The sequence below is a fragment of the Marmota monax genome, unplaced genomic scaffold (assembly GCF_021218885.2).
Source record: "Marmota monax isolate L192 unplaced genomic scaffold, Marmota_monax_Labrador192_F-V1.1 WCK01_AAM20220418_F8-fsc00198, whole genome shotgun sequence".
In the NCBI taxonomy this organism is placed as follows: Eukaryota; Metazoa; Chordata; class Mammalia; order Rodentia; family Sciuridae; genus Marmota; species Marmota monax.
The window spans coordinates 1,685,563-1,702,284 of NW_026693558.1; the positions used below are offsets into that span (position 1 = coordinate 1,685,563).

General features: G+C 40.5%; 1 protein-coding gene across 5 annotated transcripts in view; it reads right to left on the reverse strand.

Annotated features, from left to right (window-relative positions):
* Tpd52l1 (TPD52 like 1) overlaps nucleotides 1–15,284 on the reverse strand; it is a 96,247-nt gene extending 80,963 nt beyond the window's left edge. Inside the window, exon 1 of one of the 5 annotated variants that reach the window (XM_058583721.1) lies at nucleotides 15,088–15,284. In XM_058583721.1, coding sequence (XP_058439704.1) covers nucleotides 15,088–15,106 — 19 coding nt within the window. In that variant the 5' untranslated portion in view covers nucleotides 15,107–15,284. The remainder of the gene's footprint in view (nucleotides 1–15,087) is intronic. The other 4 variants (XM_046458669.2, XM_058583723.1, XM_046458670.2 and 1 more) reach the window with 4 other exon arrangements.
* Between the last annotated feature and the right edge of the window lie 1,438 nt (nucleotides 15,285–16,722).

Sequence of the window (16,722 nt, forward strand, 5' to 3'; positions counted from 1 at the left end):
GAGGAATCTCTATACTACTTTCCAAAGTGATTGTACTAATTTGCAGTCCCATCAATAATGTACAAGTGTACACTTTTTCCTGCATCCTCACAAACATTTATTATTATTTGTATTGATGATGCAAATTTGTATTCTTCATCTAACTTGAGTGAGATGAAATCTCAATGTAGTTCTGACTTGCATTTCCCTGATTGCCAGGGATGTGGAATATTTTTCATTTATTTGTTGGCCATTTGTGTTTCTTCTTTTGAGAAATATCTGTTCAGTTCTTTTGGATTTAAAAGATTTAAGTATTTGGGAATGCTACTCAATTAATTGAATACTATATTAACTAAATTTGTTTGTCAGTTAATCTATTTGAATATCATACTATCTAAAGTTGCTTTAAAAGTAATTAAACATTTGTTAATTTTATGAATAGAATAAGATTTCCAGGCTGGACTTTAATATGTAAATTTTCTGAATTTGAGATTTTGATTGGGTCATTTGTTGTTTTGGTGTAAAGTTTTATGAGTTCTTTATATATTCTAAATATTAGTCCCCTGTCAGAGGAGAAGCTAGTAAATATTTTCAATCATTCTGTAGGCTCTCTCTTCACATTCTTGATCATTGCTTTTCCTGTGCAAAAGCCTTTTAATTTTATGCCATCCCATTTACTGATTCTTGGTTTTATTTCTTGAGCTTTAGGATTCTTGTTAAGGAAGTCAGTTCCTGTCCAATATGTTGGAGTGCTGATCCTGTATTTTCTTCTAGCAGTTGCAAAGTTTCTGGCCTAATTTCTAGATCTTTGATCCATTTTGATTTGACTTTTGTTCAGGGTGAAACTTTAATAAAATGTTAACATTTAAATTAAAAATAAACCTCTAAATAGTCTGCTCAGCAAGACATACAGATGATTTAGGTGGCCTGTGCTGCAGAAGGCAATAGACTGCTAACAGAGAGGATCAGGAGTATTGGCTCTAATGCTGCCACTCATGTGGCACTAGCCTAGATCAGTGGCTTGGCCTCTATCCAGCGCTGTTATCCACAAATGAGGAGAGTGTATGTATGAGACCACTTATTAAGTACTTTCCAACTCTAAATTATGCTGCTCCCTGAGGACAAAACAGGTTCAAAATACTGTGGGAGTTGAAAAGAGGGATTGTTTTCAATGCAGAAATCAAGAGCTCATGGCAGAACATAAGCAAATACCTGATTATCAGAATTCACGTATCTATTTGTATTAAGACTAGATTTTGCAAAAAGGACATGTTTCTAATTAACAGCTTTCTTGGCAACTTACTGAAACACGATCTTTTACTACTGTATTAGAATAAACTAATAATAACTAGATATTCATTTTACAGACTGTATTTTTAATTCTCTGAAACAGAAAGACTATCCACACATTAAAATATTTCTGTAGGCGATTTCCTCTGCCTAAAATCCTCAAAAAGCTAAAAATACCCTCCATTGAAAGGTCAGTGAAATTTGGAGATGAATAGATTCATACTCATCAATATTTCAAATCCCAGCAGGCTATTAGTGAAGAGTTGGCAAGGTGGCACATCCAGGGAAATAACTCAGCATTTTATAAGTTTAGTTCAATAACTACTTGCAGCTTCCAGAATGTGAACATGTTTTCTCATAATTTTCTATAAACTAGCTAAGCAGAACAGGTGATACATGCAATAGAGAATGCCACCAAACTACTGTAGCTTTCATTTTTATTAAAGAGACTGATTTATCTGGTTGAAATAATTTGAACAGGTGCTGCCAATCCAAAGGTCTCAGTTGCACTGAAAATCAGCTGCCCAGGTACACCACCCCATGGAAGTCAGCTCTACTCTCCTCCCATCCCTCTTGCACCATGTTGGAACCTGCACACCAGAACAGCCAGGAAAACATGGACCCCCAAAACTCATAGAGTCTGTGCACATATCACACTGACAGTCTTTACAGTATCCTCAGTGTTTGTTTAATGGAGATTGGGAAAAATTGAATACCTATTTCTTTGTCCAACATACTTCAGCTATCCAGTGATTTCTTTTCTTTTGAGGCCTTAATCTCTAATCCCACAAAAATTCAATTGAGCAATGCAGAATTTACTAAAAATATCAGTGAAACTAGGAGTTGGTCTATACCATTAAAAGCACCATTGAAAGCATCTTGTCTTAAGTTTCTCTTTTCAGTCCCCAGGAATCTTGTCCTCTTCCCTTCTCTATTTCTTTTTATTCCTCTAAGGCTCATTCTTTGTGCATCCTTATCTCCCCTGCTTGGATATTGTCCCTTTACTTTCTCCACATCCCCCTCACTCTCCCTTTTTTAAGAGCAACTTAGTTCTATTCCAGCATCTATCTTTATGTTGACAAGTTAAATACTGTCTTCAGGGTTTCATTACTGGGGACAACATTTAGAGACCATGATAAAGGACTGAAAATTCTTACTATCACTCTAGCACTTCTTTAATTTTAGGAGTTCTTATAAGAAGTTACAATAAGCCAGGCATGGTGGCATACACCATGTTCTTATAAGAAGTTACAATAAGCCAAGCAATTGTAAGCCAAGTTACAATAGCTAAATTTCAGCATACATCATAGTGACTCCAGAGGCTAAGGCAGAAGAATTGAGAGTTCAAAGCTAGCCTCAGCAATTTAGCAAGGCCCTAGGCAACTCAGTGATACCCTGCCTCTAAATAAAATACAAGGAAGGGCTGGGGATGTGATTCAGTGGTCAAGTCCCCATGAGTTCAATCCCGGGTACAAAAAAAAAAAAAAAGATGTTACAATAAATTTTTCTTAAGAACTATTCATTTCAAATGAAAATTGAAATGTGTATTCCCCCACTACCTTTTGCCAATGTTATAATGATGCTATATCCACCCAATACCACTCATTCATTTGTTAATTCATTCGTATCTATGGAGTACTTTCCATCAACTAATCATTGTTCTGGACATTGAGGATATAGCAATAAATAGTCAATACCCTGCCCTCAAGGGGCTTAGTTTGCCCCTACAGAAGAAAAAGATAACAAATAATTATGCATAACATAAAATATCATAGTTCAATAAAGAATAAGACAGAGTAAAGGTTATTTATTAAAAGTTTTCATTTGTGCCTTAATTGATTTTTTAAACATCTAAAATGGCAAGACCTGAAATCTCCATTTGTCATTAGGAGCTTCTCAGGATACTCAGCATTTTCAAGCATGCTACCAAGCAATAGACATCACGCTATTAAAGTCCTGCCATGGGCTGTGCATACCTTCGGTAAGTCTGTGCTGTTATCCTCAATGTTTGAGCCACAAGACACCAGAAATAAGATCTGCTGAAAAGCTAAGCACCACTGGCACTTCCCCCGGTGGTTATTCAATTATTATGAGAGGGGCAATGAAATGTGAACAAAACATTTAACCTGTCCTTCCTCAGAAAGTGTTCAAACGATGAATGGTTAGTATGTCTGCTATATATATCCTTAAGCTTTTATCCTACTAAGTAAGGGACCAAAAGCAGCAACTTTTAAAAATCATTGTCTTGTTAGCTAAATTTCAGTGTGGTTTAATAGGTAAAAATGCTTCAGAAAAGAATTTTGTGTGCCAGCCAGATGTCCAAATTCTGTCAACTTATGCATGTATTTCTATCTATCTTCAACCTACTTCTCTCTCCTTAGCTCCAGAAAGCTACTTTTAACTTTGTGTCAGGTAGTGTATGAAAAGTCAAAGAATTTTCTGATGAAAGAATATGTTAAAAGTAGTCGCTCAACACTTCACTGCTATAACAAAAATAAGGTGACAAGCTCACCGGGCAAGGAGGTCGGATGTGGTTTGTGCACATCTATTTCCCTAACGCCTAGTTCAGAGTCTGGCACATGGTTTGCTCAATGCATATCACATGAGAAATCGTCTTTCTTTTTAAGTGCCATAATTGTACCCAAGTCCTGTCTTGAGTGCCTCACATGGGTCATCTCACTTAATCATCACAAAACCCCCATGTGACCCCATGTTTATTTTTGTGGATGAGCAAATTGAGACGTGGTAAGTTAAGGGCCACATAGCAGTGACTGAACTGGGAAAATGAATCCAAATCTTTGGGACAGCATCCATGCTCTTCACCTCTAGGCAAGAGCTCATTATATGACAGAACCTTTATTTTGTTTTCTTCCTCCTGATTTCCCCTCCTAGTACCATAGTCATCACAGACAGGAAAAGGAATTATGTGGGTATATAGTCATTCTTCATATGAGAAGTATAAGCATCCAGAGCAAAATTTGAGGAATTACATTAAATAGTGAAAATATCTACCTTTTGTGCAAACTTTTCATATGGGAAATGGAAGAATACACTTTAAGGAATACCTAATAAATGTGCACATGCTCATATATATGTGCATATACATTTAAAAAGCAGCTTTCCTTGAAGGAACTTGAACAGGTCTGTTAACAATGAGGTAGGCAAGATCTTGAAGGGCATGTGATTCAACCTTCTCTGGTAAGGAGTGAGTGCAAGAGGTAAGCAAGGAGAGGACCAGAGGTGAATGACAGAATCATAGGAAACCAGGTTCCTGGCCCCAGGCCAGTGTGCACACACTCAGTCTCTCTCTCTCTTTCTGCATCATGTTGCCTCCCAAAAAAGGGTTTGATCAAAAGATGAATGGCAGAGAAAAACAGAAAGCAACTATCCAAAGGAAAAATCAGATGGATGAGGAGGACAAGTAAGGCCCTCTTTAAGCACTTCCTTGGACCATATGACGATTCAAAAAGTGGAATTTTTTTTTTTTTTTTTTTTTTTTTTTAGCTCAAATGCCATTGGGCTCTTTCTTCCTCTTTGATTCCTTGTGTGAATCACACTTATACAAAATCACACAGCATCCAGGCTCCCATAAAACCTTTAGAGACCTGCTGATAGAAATTATGAGCTCCATTCAATAGCAATATTGGTAGGTAAATTCTGGCTTTGCAAGAACTGCAAAACTAGGGTTTATTTATTCTTTCTAATGGAGAAAGGCCAGGGAATAGAATCAATTTTTTCATTTACTTATCTACTTTGTTTCAATTCTTTCCTTCACATGTATTTTTACCATTCTAACAAAGGCAAAGGCCATAGGAAGAGTCTGTTGATTTTAGTGGAGCATTTACCAGGAACCAGTGGATTTAAAAAAAAATGTAGCTTACTTCATTTGTTCAATAAATACTGACTGGATTCCTATTATGTTATCAAACCCTGTTGTAGAGGATGAAGTTTCAGCAGTGACCAACACGGTAAAATATGTCAGCCTTGCAGAACTTATGTATAGTAGGTATAGGAAGAGACAATGAGCAAAATAAATAAAGGAAGACATACAGCATGTTAAAGGGGACAGTTGCTAAAATATATGCCCTCCCCCCTCCCTTTTAAGGCAAAAAAGCAGGGAAGGAAAATAATAAGTATTTCTCTGTGTGGCACAATTGTAAATAGAGAGACCAGGACACAACCATCATTAATGTGGGCAGAACCCAAGGCAAGACACAAAGGAAGTCATAAGGCCTATCCTCTCAGCACCCTTGAACCCCTCGGCTGCATTAGTTATCTAGAGCTGTATCACCAATTACTACAAAGTCAGCTGCTTACAGAGATACACATTTATTTGTTCAGTTTCTATGGGTCAGATTTTCCAGCACAACTTAGCTGGGTCTCTGCTCAGGATCTCATTAGGCTGCAATCAAGTGTCAGCCAGCAGTCTGCACTCTCGACCGAGGGACACTGGCTTCAAGGTTCATGCAGATTGTTGGCAGAATTCATTTCCCAGCAACTACAGAACTGAAGGATCCAGGTTTTGTTGCCTTGCTCCAGTCCTAGGAAGCGCCCACAGTTTCTAGAGGCTGCCCACTGTTCCTTGCCAGGTGGGTTTCTCCAACGTGGCTGATGACTTCATTATCCCCCAGAGAGAGTCTTGGCTCTAGTCTGCTGAGATGGAGTCTTATAAATGTAACATAATCGTGGAAGCTACATTTCTTCGTGTTTGCCATATTCTGTTAGAAGCAAATCAGTAGTTGCACCACCATTCCAGGGGATGGGATCATGCAAGAGCGTGAATAACACCAAAAAAACCCTAGGAATCACCTGAGAGTCTGTCTGCCACAAGCACTGACAGGGACTTTATGCACGTGCATGTGAACAACCTGTGGTCCAAACCTTCTAACATGAGTATCTACCTGAATTACCAGGGCCAATCCCCAGAATTTCTGATTTGTTAGGCCTTTGGTGGGGCCCAAAAGTTTGCATGTCTAACAAGTTTCTAAGTGAAACTGAGGATGCTGGTCTAGGAGCTGCACTTTAAGATCTGGTTTCCTAATTAGTGTGTTAAAGCTACTCTCATGACTACCCTGAAATCAGCCACCTCCCAGTCACCTCTTGGAACTAGAAACGGACATTCTGACACCTTGCTAAGCTCAGGGGAGATCTGTGTACACCTGACAACACACTGAGGGCTGTTTGGATAGGGAATTCTGGAGTCTTGGGTACCCAGGGCATGGTGTAGAAGAGGAAGCACAACCTCCCAGTGGACCTATGAATGTCTCACTGTAAACAAAGGCTCAGCCAGAAGAGGGCTAACCTGGAGCCCCCTAAAACAAAAGGCTCAGGACAGGGTTAAGAATTCTGAAGGGCCAGATTTTACCTTAATTTCAAGCCAACAAATTAGCCTGCTAGTTTCATGAAAATTGACATAAGATACTAGACGCTTAGGCCACAGACAAAAGACACTGTATTACTTTTAGAAACAGCAGTAAACAGAGCAATTGCATGCGTTCCCTGAGCCCTGATTCTAAAAGGTTGATAAGGGCCAAGGGCTCTGGGGTGATTATAGGAAAGTAACATGGAGATTAGGAAACCCTGATTTATACAGAGGCTGCTAGTAAATCTGCTCAATGTCTGCCAATGGCAAGTAAATCTGCCCTGAAGAGAAAAGTCTCTATCTTCCAAGCTCACCTACTATGGAAACAACCTCGAAAACATGGGCCAGAGAAAATGAGCCATAAATGCATTTGCTCAGAAGATGAGTTGTGCAGGATCTTGAGAGACCAGCTTCCCAGCAACTGGGTGCCAGGTACCAGGTCTAAGGGTATCAGTGACTTGCAATGTTTGGGTAAAGAGACAAAGAGGGTGAGGAAGCAAACCAGGAAGATATCTGAGAAAGAGTTTTTGAGGTACAGGTGTTAATAAATTCAAAGGAGAGAAAAGAAAGGGAACTAAGGAGGAGCACACTGGGAAGTGCGGTCACGGGACTAATGAGGAAGAAGGGGAAGCAGACCAGGTAGATCCCTTGTTTGCCACTATAAAGACTTTGCCATTTATTCTGAGTGAACTGAAGAGTGACTTGAGTTTCCTGAAGGGAGGTGTGGTGAGTTAGAGAATGACTGAGAGCATCACTCTGGCCTCTCTGTTGAGAATATTAGACTGAAGAGAGGCCAGGGCAAGGCAGAGACCAGTTCAAAAACTCCCATAGTAATCCAGGTGGGAGGTCTGGCCCGAGGCAATATCAGCAGAGATGGTGGCATGGTGTTCAACTCTAAATGTGTTTTGAAAGTAGAGCTGATATGACAGACTGGAAGTGGGGTACAGTGAAGAAAAAAGACAAAACAAGACCTGGGGGAGGGAGATAAGTTTGGAGCTTTTGCATTTGAAATGAAGATACCATAAACAGAAATGGGAATGACTTTAGGAAAGAGGGAGATGGGTGTTGGGCAGGTCCAGTTCAAGATGCTTATGAGATATTCGTGCAGACAAATCGAGTAGGCAACCTGAAGTTGAGGGGTAAGACCCAGGCTGGAAAAATAAATTTTGGAGTTGTAGCACATGGGTCAAATTCAAAATCATGCGTCACTAGAAGATGGCCAAGAGAATGAGTGTGGACAGACAAGAGAAGCAGGTCAAGGACTGCCAGCAGTTAGCACAGATGAGAAGGCTGGTGACAGAGGAGGAAAACAAAGAGAGTTCAGTGTCCTGGAAACCCAGTGAACACAGCGTTTCAAGGAGAGAGCGTGCAACTGTGCCAAGCAACGCAGACAGGTCAACCAAGATGAGGACTGAGGACTGAGACTGGGATTTGGTGTGGGGCAGGAGGCGGGGAGAACAACTAAACACTAATTTTTTTTGTCACCAAATTCAAAACCAGTACAAGACACCAGTAATGTCCCCAACTTATTTATTAGGTCCTATTACATTAAAATGAAATATTTATTTTCCCTCAGCCTGGGGGAAGGGATAAAAAGAACAGAAAAAAATCTGAGAAGGACAGAGGTCAACTGTACAGAGGTGGACAAAGGGCACCACCTGAGGGGAGACCTTTGTGCATGGGCCTCAGGGCATCATCTGAGGGGAGAGGGTACTGATCCCCTTGTACTGCTCACGCATCAATCAGAATACTGGTGCCAAGTTCTTTGTCTTCCTGAGATCAGATCTCTACACTCAGTAGTTTTTGTACTTTTCATGTGTTGTGAATTCCTGGGTAATTGCAAACAAGCATTTAATGGTGAATTCCAACACCATTAAATGAATTGGATATAAATCAATGATAAATATAAATTTATTATTGCCCTCCATTAGCCAAAGTTATAAAAAGATGCTTATGCACCATAAATTTCAGAACAGTGCTTGATATCATTGATCTTTTTGCTGAGATCTCTTGATGAAGGAAAGAAACAACTCCATAATTAAGCCAACATAGAAAAAAAAAGGTAACACCAACTCCTTTCAAACATATATCTGAATCTCTTTGCAGATGTTTTGCCTCTGTTAACTGCTACCCAAACCCTCTCCTTTTTTAAAATGTAAGAGTCGCTTTCAAATAAATAAGACTTCTTACTTGTGAGACCAGGACTTTCCTACACTATGGAAGCCAAAACAATTTCTGGAAAGGAGGAACTAGGGTCTCAAGGTTTTCTCCTGTACACAAAACAATCAGTGGAGCACAGCTCACTCACTGTATGAGGCAATCATCAGCCCTCTCACATCTTCTGCATGTGGATTTTTTTGAAAATAGCAAAATCATGTTTTGAAGAATATCTGAATGTGTGTTATTACTTCCACATATCTGTAAACTGTGAGAGTGAAAACTGCAAGTCCTAATCCTAAGAATATGCTTCCTTCTTTGAGGGCCAGTGTCATAAGAATGTGCTATGAGAAACGACGGAACATCTGAAAAATGACTAGAACCACGCAAGGTAAGCAATAGGCCAACAATAAATAGATATTTTCCTCGTCAGCAGTGCCTTTCACATGTCAGGTAATATATGAGCACAGGGTGAGTGCTGAAAGGCCTTATGACATGCCGTTCCCAAATATGCCACTTTGCCATAAGAATTATTTTAAGCTGAAGATATTTGAGTTCTAAAATTCCTTATCTGCCTAAAAACAAACTCCCAAAAGAACTCAACTGTCATATATCCTCCTCACTGGGAGCAACTCTTTCTTCTCTCCCAGACATTGTGACAAAACTATAATATTTTCCATTCATTCTCCTAAGGGTCAATTTATCTTTAAAAGTCATCTGTTCGCTTGATCTTGCCCTTTGTTCTCCACCCTTTCACCGATTAAGATGGCATATAAACTCTCAAATCTCACCACTTTTCAGGCATGCACTTCTTTCCGGTGCAAGCAAAATTTCAAAATACATCTGTATGCTTTTCCTCCTGTTGATCTAGTTTTATTCTCAGGCTCCAGACAGTTAACCAAAGAGGGTAGAGGGAAGGATTTCCTCTCCTATAGTGCTTAAGAGAGCCTTTCAATGCTGTAAAACAAACTTTGAAGGTAGCATGGATATCCTGAAACTTCCTATAGGAGCCTTGTAATATTTAAAAAAATAATAACAAAAAATGAGAACTATGTTTTCATTCTGGTCATTTCTAACTCTTAAGAAAGGGAAGCCATCTTTCCCTAAGGTCCTCCTGTAGAAACGAATCCTTTATGGAAGTCAAAATGTTAGGAAATATTTATTTAGAGGCAATGTTGTTTTTAGCTCTTATTATTGCTGCTCTCAGCTCATTCATGTGGCGGGGAGGGAGGAGTGAAATCAGTGAAAAACCATAAATATCCAACAGCTAGATACTCTCAGATTGAGAAATCTGATGAGATCCCCTCCCACTTTCCTAATCCCAAATTGTTGTTTTCTTTTGAATGAATCATTTTTGCTTCCCAGATCCTTGACAAAGTCCTCTTGCTTTTGATTGAAAAGAGAAATTTCTAATTGAAAGAAAAATATGTTTTGCAATTTCCAAGGGGTTGAAAAGGATTCCATATTTTAGATACACGTCAGGACAAATGTAATTTGGGCAAGATGCAAATAACTGTAGGGAAATTTGAATATGAAGTATAACACAGACATGCATTTTCAATATATGGTATATTATTTGACTATAGCGAAGTGCCAGATTTTTGCCTTTTGAAAACGACCCAACATGTTGGTGACAAAGGGTATTCTTGTGGACTTCGGTTTTATTTCTGGGAGCTTCATTTCCTGTTCTCCACATAAAAATGCAACATTTATAAACGATTCATACTGTGAAAAACTATTCAAAATGCATCATTCATTGAGGACCCAAAGCTTCCTTCTAATGCATTAAAATGTTCTGCTATCTTCCCTGGTATATTATTGATAACTCTTAATTTAATTCATTCATTTAAAATAAATTACATTTTATTTCATAAACATCCAGTGAACAGTAAAATTACATGGTTGAAAAATTCACTTTTTGCAGTCATCTTTTATGTGCTCTTAATTGAATGGTAACTCTGTAAATTTAAAAAGTGGCTTCAAGGTGTTATTGGTGGAATTCTAGAATAGCAGTAATGGTAAACATCTTCATATATAGACAGCAAGCCAGGCAGGTGACTGAGGCAGAGACCCTCATGTGATTGCCACTTTAGACCACAGAAATTTAACACAGAGATTGCTAGGGTAGCTTTAAGGACAAATCCTCTTGATCTCCCCACCTCCTCCAACAATTTTATTAGATACATTCTTTTTTGGCTTTTTTCAGTACTGTGGCTTTTTTCAGTACTGTGGTTTGAAGCCTTCCTGGAACAAGATAAGAGTAAATAAATGTCCCATGAGCAAAGTATAATGTAAGGTAATGCAACATTTTCATTTTAATGGAATTTGCAAACAGGAATAATCCAATATTTATTACTTTATGTCACTCATGGACTTCTGAGAATTCTCCTGAGTTGAATGCCTGAAAAGAAAAGCTTATTATTGTAGTAGGCTGAATAATGACCCCAGGAGACATCAGATTGTAATTTCTGGAATCTGTGTTAATTTATATGGAAAAGTGGTTTTTACAGATATGATTTACTTTAAGAGCTTGAGATGGAGAGATTATTCAGGATTATCCAGGAGGATCCTAAATGAAAATACAAGTGTTTCTGTACAAGACAAGCAGAAACTAGAGTACTTCTGTACGAGAACTTGCCACAGACAGGAGAAGACTAAGTACTATGGAGGCAGAGATTGGGTGATGTGGCCAGAGCAGGCTAGAAGCCACCAGAAACTTCAGAGATGCAAGGAAAAGATTCTTTTGTGGACTCTCTGGAGGGAGTCTGGCCTTGTCAACACTGTGACTTTTCCCAGTGACAGTGATTTTAGACTTCTGACCTCTAGAATTGTAAAATAAATTTCTGTTGTTTTTAGCCAGCAAGTTTGTGGTGATTTATAGCATCAGCCATAGGAAACTAATACAGCTATTATTTTTTTTTAAAGAGAGAGAGAGAGAGAGAGAGAGAGAGAATTTTTTTTTGAAAAATATTTATTCTTTAGATTTCGGCGGACACAACATCTTTCTTTGTATGTGGTGCTGAGGATCGAACCTGGGCCGCACGCATGCCAGGCGAGCACACTACCGCTTGAGCCACATCCCCAGCCCAGCTATTAATTTTAATACATAAAAGTGTTAAAGGGAAGTTTTATGTTTAGCATTAAAGATTTTGGAAAAGGCAAAAATAACAAAGCTACTATGATCTAGAGTAATAAAAAACTGAAAGGTAGTTAAAACGTATCAGGAAGTTTTTATTTTAAAAGACTATCAGGAAAATGCTATATTCCTAACCAAATTCACTTTTCCAAGATGTGTTATATACCAAAAAATCTTCATAAACTAAAAATATCCTAAATTGAAAATGCACTTAATCCACCTAACTACCAAATACCACAGCTTAGCAACACAGCTCTTTGTAGATTGTGCGCGGTTATTCCAGGTGACTGTGAGGCTGTTTAGCAGTTGTAGTTCACTGCCACCACCCGGCATCAGGAGACAGCACCACACTGCATTATTGCTATCGTGGGAAAAGATCAAAGTTCAAAATGCATATCACTTTGACTCCACCATAAGTTCAAATCTCTTAACCAAACCATTTTATGCTGGGGACTATGAAAGCAAAATTCCTCAGTTCCAGTGGAAAGTCACTGGAAATGCCCTCCTCTGTGGACTTCTCATTCCAATCCATCTCCAGCCCTTCTCGATGAATCTTTCCACTGGTAATCCTCCTTCATGTTCCCATCCTGCCAACTCCCTAGAATGTCTTGTTTTGATGGAAGTAATCTAGTCTTTCACAAAGTTAAAGAACATATTTGCAGAATTTCACTGGTGGGAAAGTTTTTAGGACCCACTATTGCATTTTCTGAATTACATTTGTACAAATAATTTCCATACCACCCTGGTGGTCTCCTCAGCAGTACAAGAAGCCATCTGGTCAGCAGATGCCTGCTGAACCTCACACATCTCTGTTCTAGATTAAGAGACGCAAAGAGAAAGAGGTAGAAAGATATATCATCCCTGCTCCAGATAATTCTAAAATAAACTATGCTGAAGGTAGAAGCTTATAATATGTTGGAAATCATAGAATTAATTTTTTCATTTAGCTCTCCCCACTCAAAAAAGTTCTATCCAATGAGGTTCTACAACCTCATTGAGTAACAGAATCACCTGGAAAGCTTTCATGTATACCCATGCCTAGGCCCCAGAGATTCTGATTTGATTGGTATGGGGTCAGCCAGGGCAAATCCAGGGGTCTTCCATATTTACAGGTGTCTGTTTCCTTGGATTCAATCAACTGTGGATGAAATATATATATATATTTTTTAAATTTTTGGAACATGTACAGACTTTTTTTCTATTGTCATTATTTCCTAAATAAGGAAGTATAACAATGATTTACATAGCATTTGCATTGTATAAGGTAATATTAGTGATGTAGAGACGATTTAAAATATTTGGGAGCACATGCCTAGGTCACACCCAAATACTATACCATTTTATATAAGAAACTACAGTATCCCTGGATTTTGGTCTCTTTGGGGGTCTTGAAACCAATCTCTCACTGATACCCTGGGACAAATGTATTTGGGTATCTCCAAGTAATTCTAATCTGCAAAATCAGGTTGGGCATCTCCAACATTTTTCTGCCTGCTGCAGTTCAGTTGTGAAGGCTTTCAAGTAGACCTCTTTAACCAATATCAAAGACTTTCAGCTTGGCCAATTTTATCAGGCTTCTGGACCTTCCCTAGGCTGATCTGCGCTCTCCCTTGTAAAATTCAGTTGTACCAAAGAACTACTAAACCAGTTTAGTCAGAGGCCCCCCCATCCTCCATACCTGATCATCCTCAATATCTGGCCAGGTCCCTCCACTATCCCCCCACATGATAACTGATCACATTGGCCAGGTTTCAGCAAGAATCCTTTTGGATGGGTTTAGCCAAAGTTCCCTTTACCTCTGATGTTCTCTCTTAGTAATCTTCCACCCACAGACTCCCACACTGCCCCTTGGCTGTACATTCCCACCTGCTCATGCCATATTTGGAATTGAGCCCAAACCCTGTCCCACAGGTCCCCACAGCATATCCATAGTCCTGAACAGTTTTCCTTAACGTGCCATCACAAATATCCTTGAATAACTTTTTCTTTAATTGGAACAAGGTTCACCCTTGGATGAATTCCCCTTTCCTATTTACATAACAGGAGAGGAATACTGAAAGCCTCAGCTTTCTGAGCAGGATCTTGGCTGATGGAATCAAAGAGAATTCCTGCTCTTCAGACCTTTGTAGTCGGCAGCAAACCTGTTGGGTGACTTAAGACACTGCCAAATCGCCCTTCTTCAAGACGCTTCTGCCCCTAGAGGGCGCGTGCATGGGGTCTTCATTTTAGATGGACTTTTATTTATGTTTAAAAAACACACACCTCCCTGCAGCCTGAAGAAAGGTGGCCAAGACTGTAGTACAGGTTGAACTCCGCAACCCGTTCCTTTGGAGGGTGGCTCCCAGGGTTGACTCCGGAGTCAATTTCCTTCCTACCTGTCCCTGGCTCCAGAGCCGCCCACTTCTACCCCTTTCCACCGTGCGTTTATTTCCATTCTTGTTCGATTCTATAGGATCTTCCCAACCCTTGTTCAAAATAATGACCCTAAAAATATAAAGCTACCCTTCGTGAAGCCACCGCTGGTTCCGCCAACCGGTGGCCCGGGTATCGAGCGGAGAGGACTGCCAAACACTGGCCTGGGGCCCAGAGCGGCTGCCGAGGAAGAGATCACTCCCTTATCGCTGGAACCCACGGCACACCTGTGTATTTGCTGAGGTCAGGGGGCTGGTACCACTCACTTCCCCCAGGAAGGCCGATCCCCAAGCAAGACCCCACCTCACCGTGCGCCCCTCTGGCCCCTCGATTTGGGAGTCGCAGCACGCGAGCCCACAGCTGGGTGGAGAGAAGCCGCGCTCTCTCCCCACTCCTGGGACAGGAATGGGAAGGGAACGCTGATCCCGGACCCCAGACAACAGGTCCTTTGGGTACCCGCCAGGTTGAGGGAGACTGGCTGCGGAAAGGGTTAGGACATTCCACTAGAGCGTTTCCTGCCTACAGACCGCTCCATTTATTGAACCCTGGCCCCTTCACAGATCCCCAGCCCCACAGCAAATACTGAGTTTGGCAAGAAAGCATATTCCGAGGGCGCGCTTAGGAGCGGAGTTCTGGAAGCGTAGGATGGCACCAAACCGTTCTGTCCGAAGGTAAAGTTAGGTGATGCAGAAAAGGCGCCTCCACGTGAGCCTCGAGAGTCGACCCTCGGGGGCGATCGGCGACCACTCACCTTGTGCCTGCGCCTCCATGGTGGCCGACTTCGAACTGAGCGCGGCAGGGACGCCGGGTGCTTCGCAAAGCAGATGCAGCGGTGCTGAGCTCGGAACACAGCTGGCCCGGTCGCTCGCGCGCTCTCCAGGCGCTTGTCTCCAGAGCTATGTGGAGGGGGTGGGGGACTGCGAGCGGCCACCACTGGCCGCTTCTGTTACCTCCGCCCCTTCCAGTCCACCCGGTCCACACCACGCTGCAGAGTGCGGAGCTCGGCGCCACCTGCCGGCCGCCCTGCACAGCTGGCGAAAGGCGCCCACTTCTGGCACTGGAAATGCTTGACTCAAACCAAGCCGGTGCAGGGCAGTATAATGGGAAAATACCCTGTGAGAAAGGAGGGGAGTGTGGGCTTTCAATAATGAACCATTACTACGAGCCGAGATACACAGATTCTTGCAAGCCTTGGGTCCAATATTTTTGACAACTGATCAATACATGACTTTGTTTTATTTCCGTTTAAAGACACTTTGCTTAATATATGTTGTTGATTGATTAACATTGACCAAACAGCCAAAAGCACTTAACTAGAACTGTAACAAAGTATATTAAGTTTATGTAATGTATATATTTTCTCTGAGAGGCTCTTCACACCCTTACTGTACTTAGGAACACTATACAGTGCTTCATACTACACATGGGTGCCATTTAAACAGCAAAATTACAAATAAATCTTCAAAATGGCCTATTTATAAGCTAGGGGAAGGGATGCTTGTTCATGGAATAAAAACTGAAACAAGAAGGCTGAGCAGTTCTTGTTTGATCTCCGGGAAAGCCTATGCATTTGGGGGGAACTTTGTCCATGATTCCAAATTCCAGTGAAGACTGCTGGGATTATGGACTTTGTTGTGACAATTTTTAGTGAGAAGGGAAATTAATGAATATGGAATCTACGGGCAATACGCATTGTATGTGTTTATTTTCTAATCCAATAGCAGCAGGTTGTCCTCATAGGTTGAGAGGCATTCATGTTTTCAGAGAAGACTAGAAAGAAACCCACAGTCCTGTTAAAGGTTGTCTGATATGTGATTAGAAATCATGGAAGAAAATAAGAATTGTTAGCTTCTGTCTCACTCCCACTGGTCTTTAGCTGTTACAGATCTTCATTCTTTTCAATATCTACACAAATTTCATCTGTGAATACAGTATAGTTTTTATTTTCACTGGGCCTGGGATAGTTTGCCATCTAGGGAGCTGCTGTTCTCATTCTCTCTTAAAGTAGAGATAAAGGCCAGTAGGATTGAGCATGTATATTGTATTTCATCTCCCATGATTCCTGCCAAAGAGTCTTGTACAAATTTATCTCTGGAAAGCAAACAACCAGAAGGTTATATTGTATCCATGTCCAAGTTAGTCTCAAAGAATAGACTAATGAACATTAAGGGGCTCTTGCATTTTTATTTGAAAGAAATTATATTCCGGGTTTCCTGACACATGTACAAACATGTCAGTACTATTTTGTATAGAATCCCAAACCCAGGATTTTTGGATAACTTGGTGATAGTGACCAGGCATGCATGAAGTAATGACTGAGTGATTAAATCACTTTTAGAGTCTATTCAGTTGTTCTGGTTTTCTTAACCCTGGAAACTAAATATCA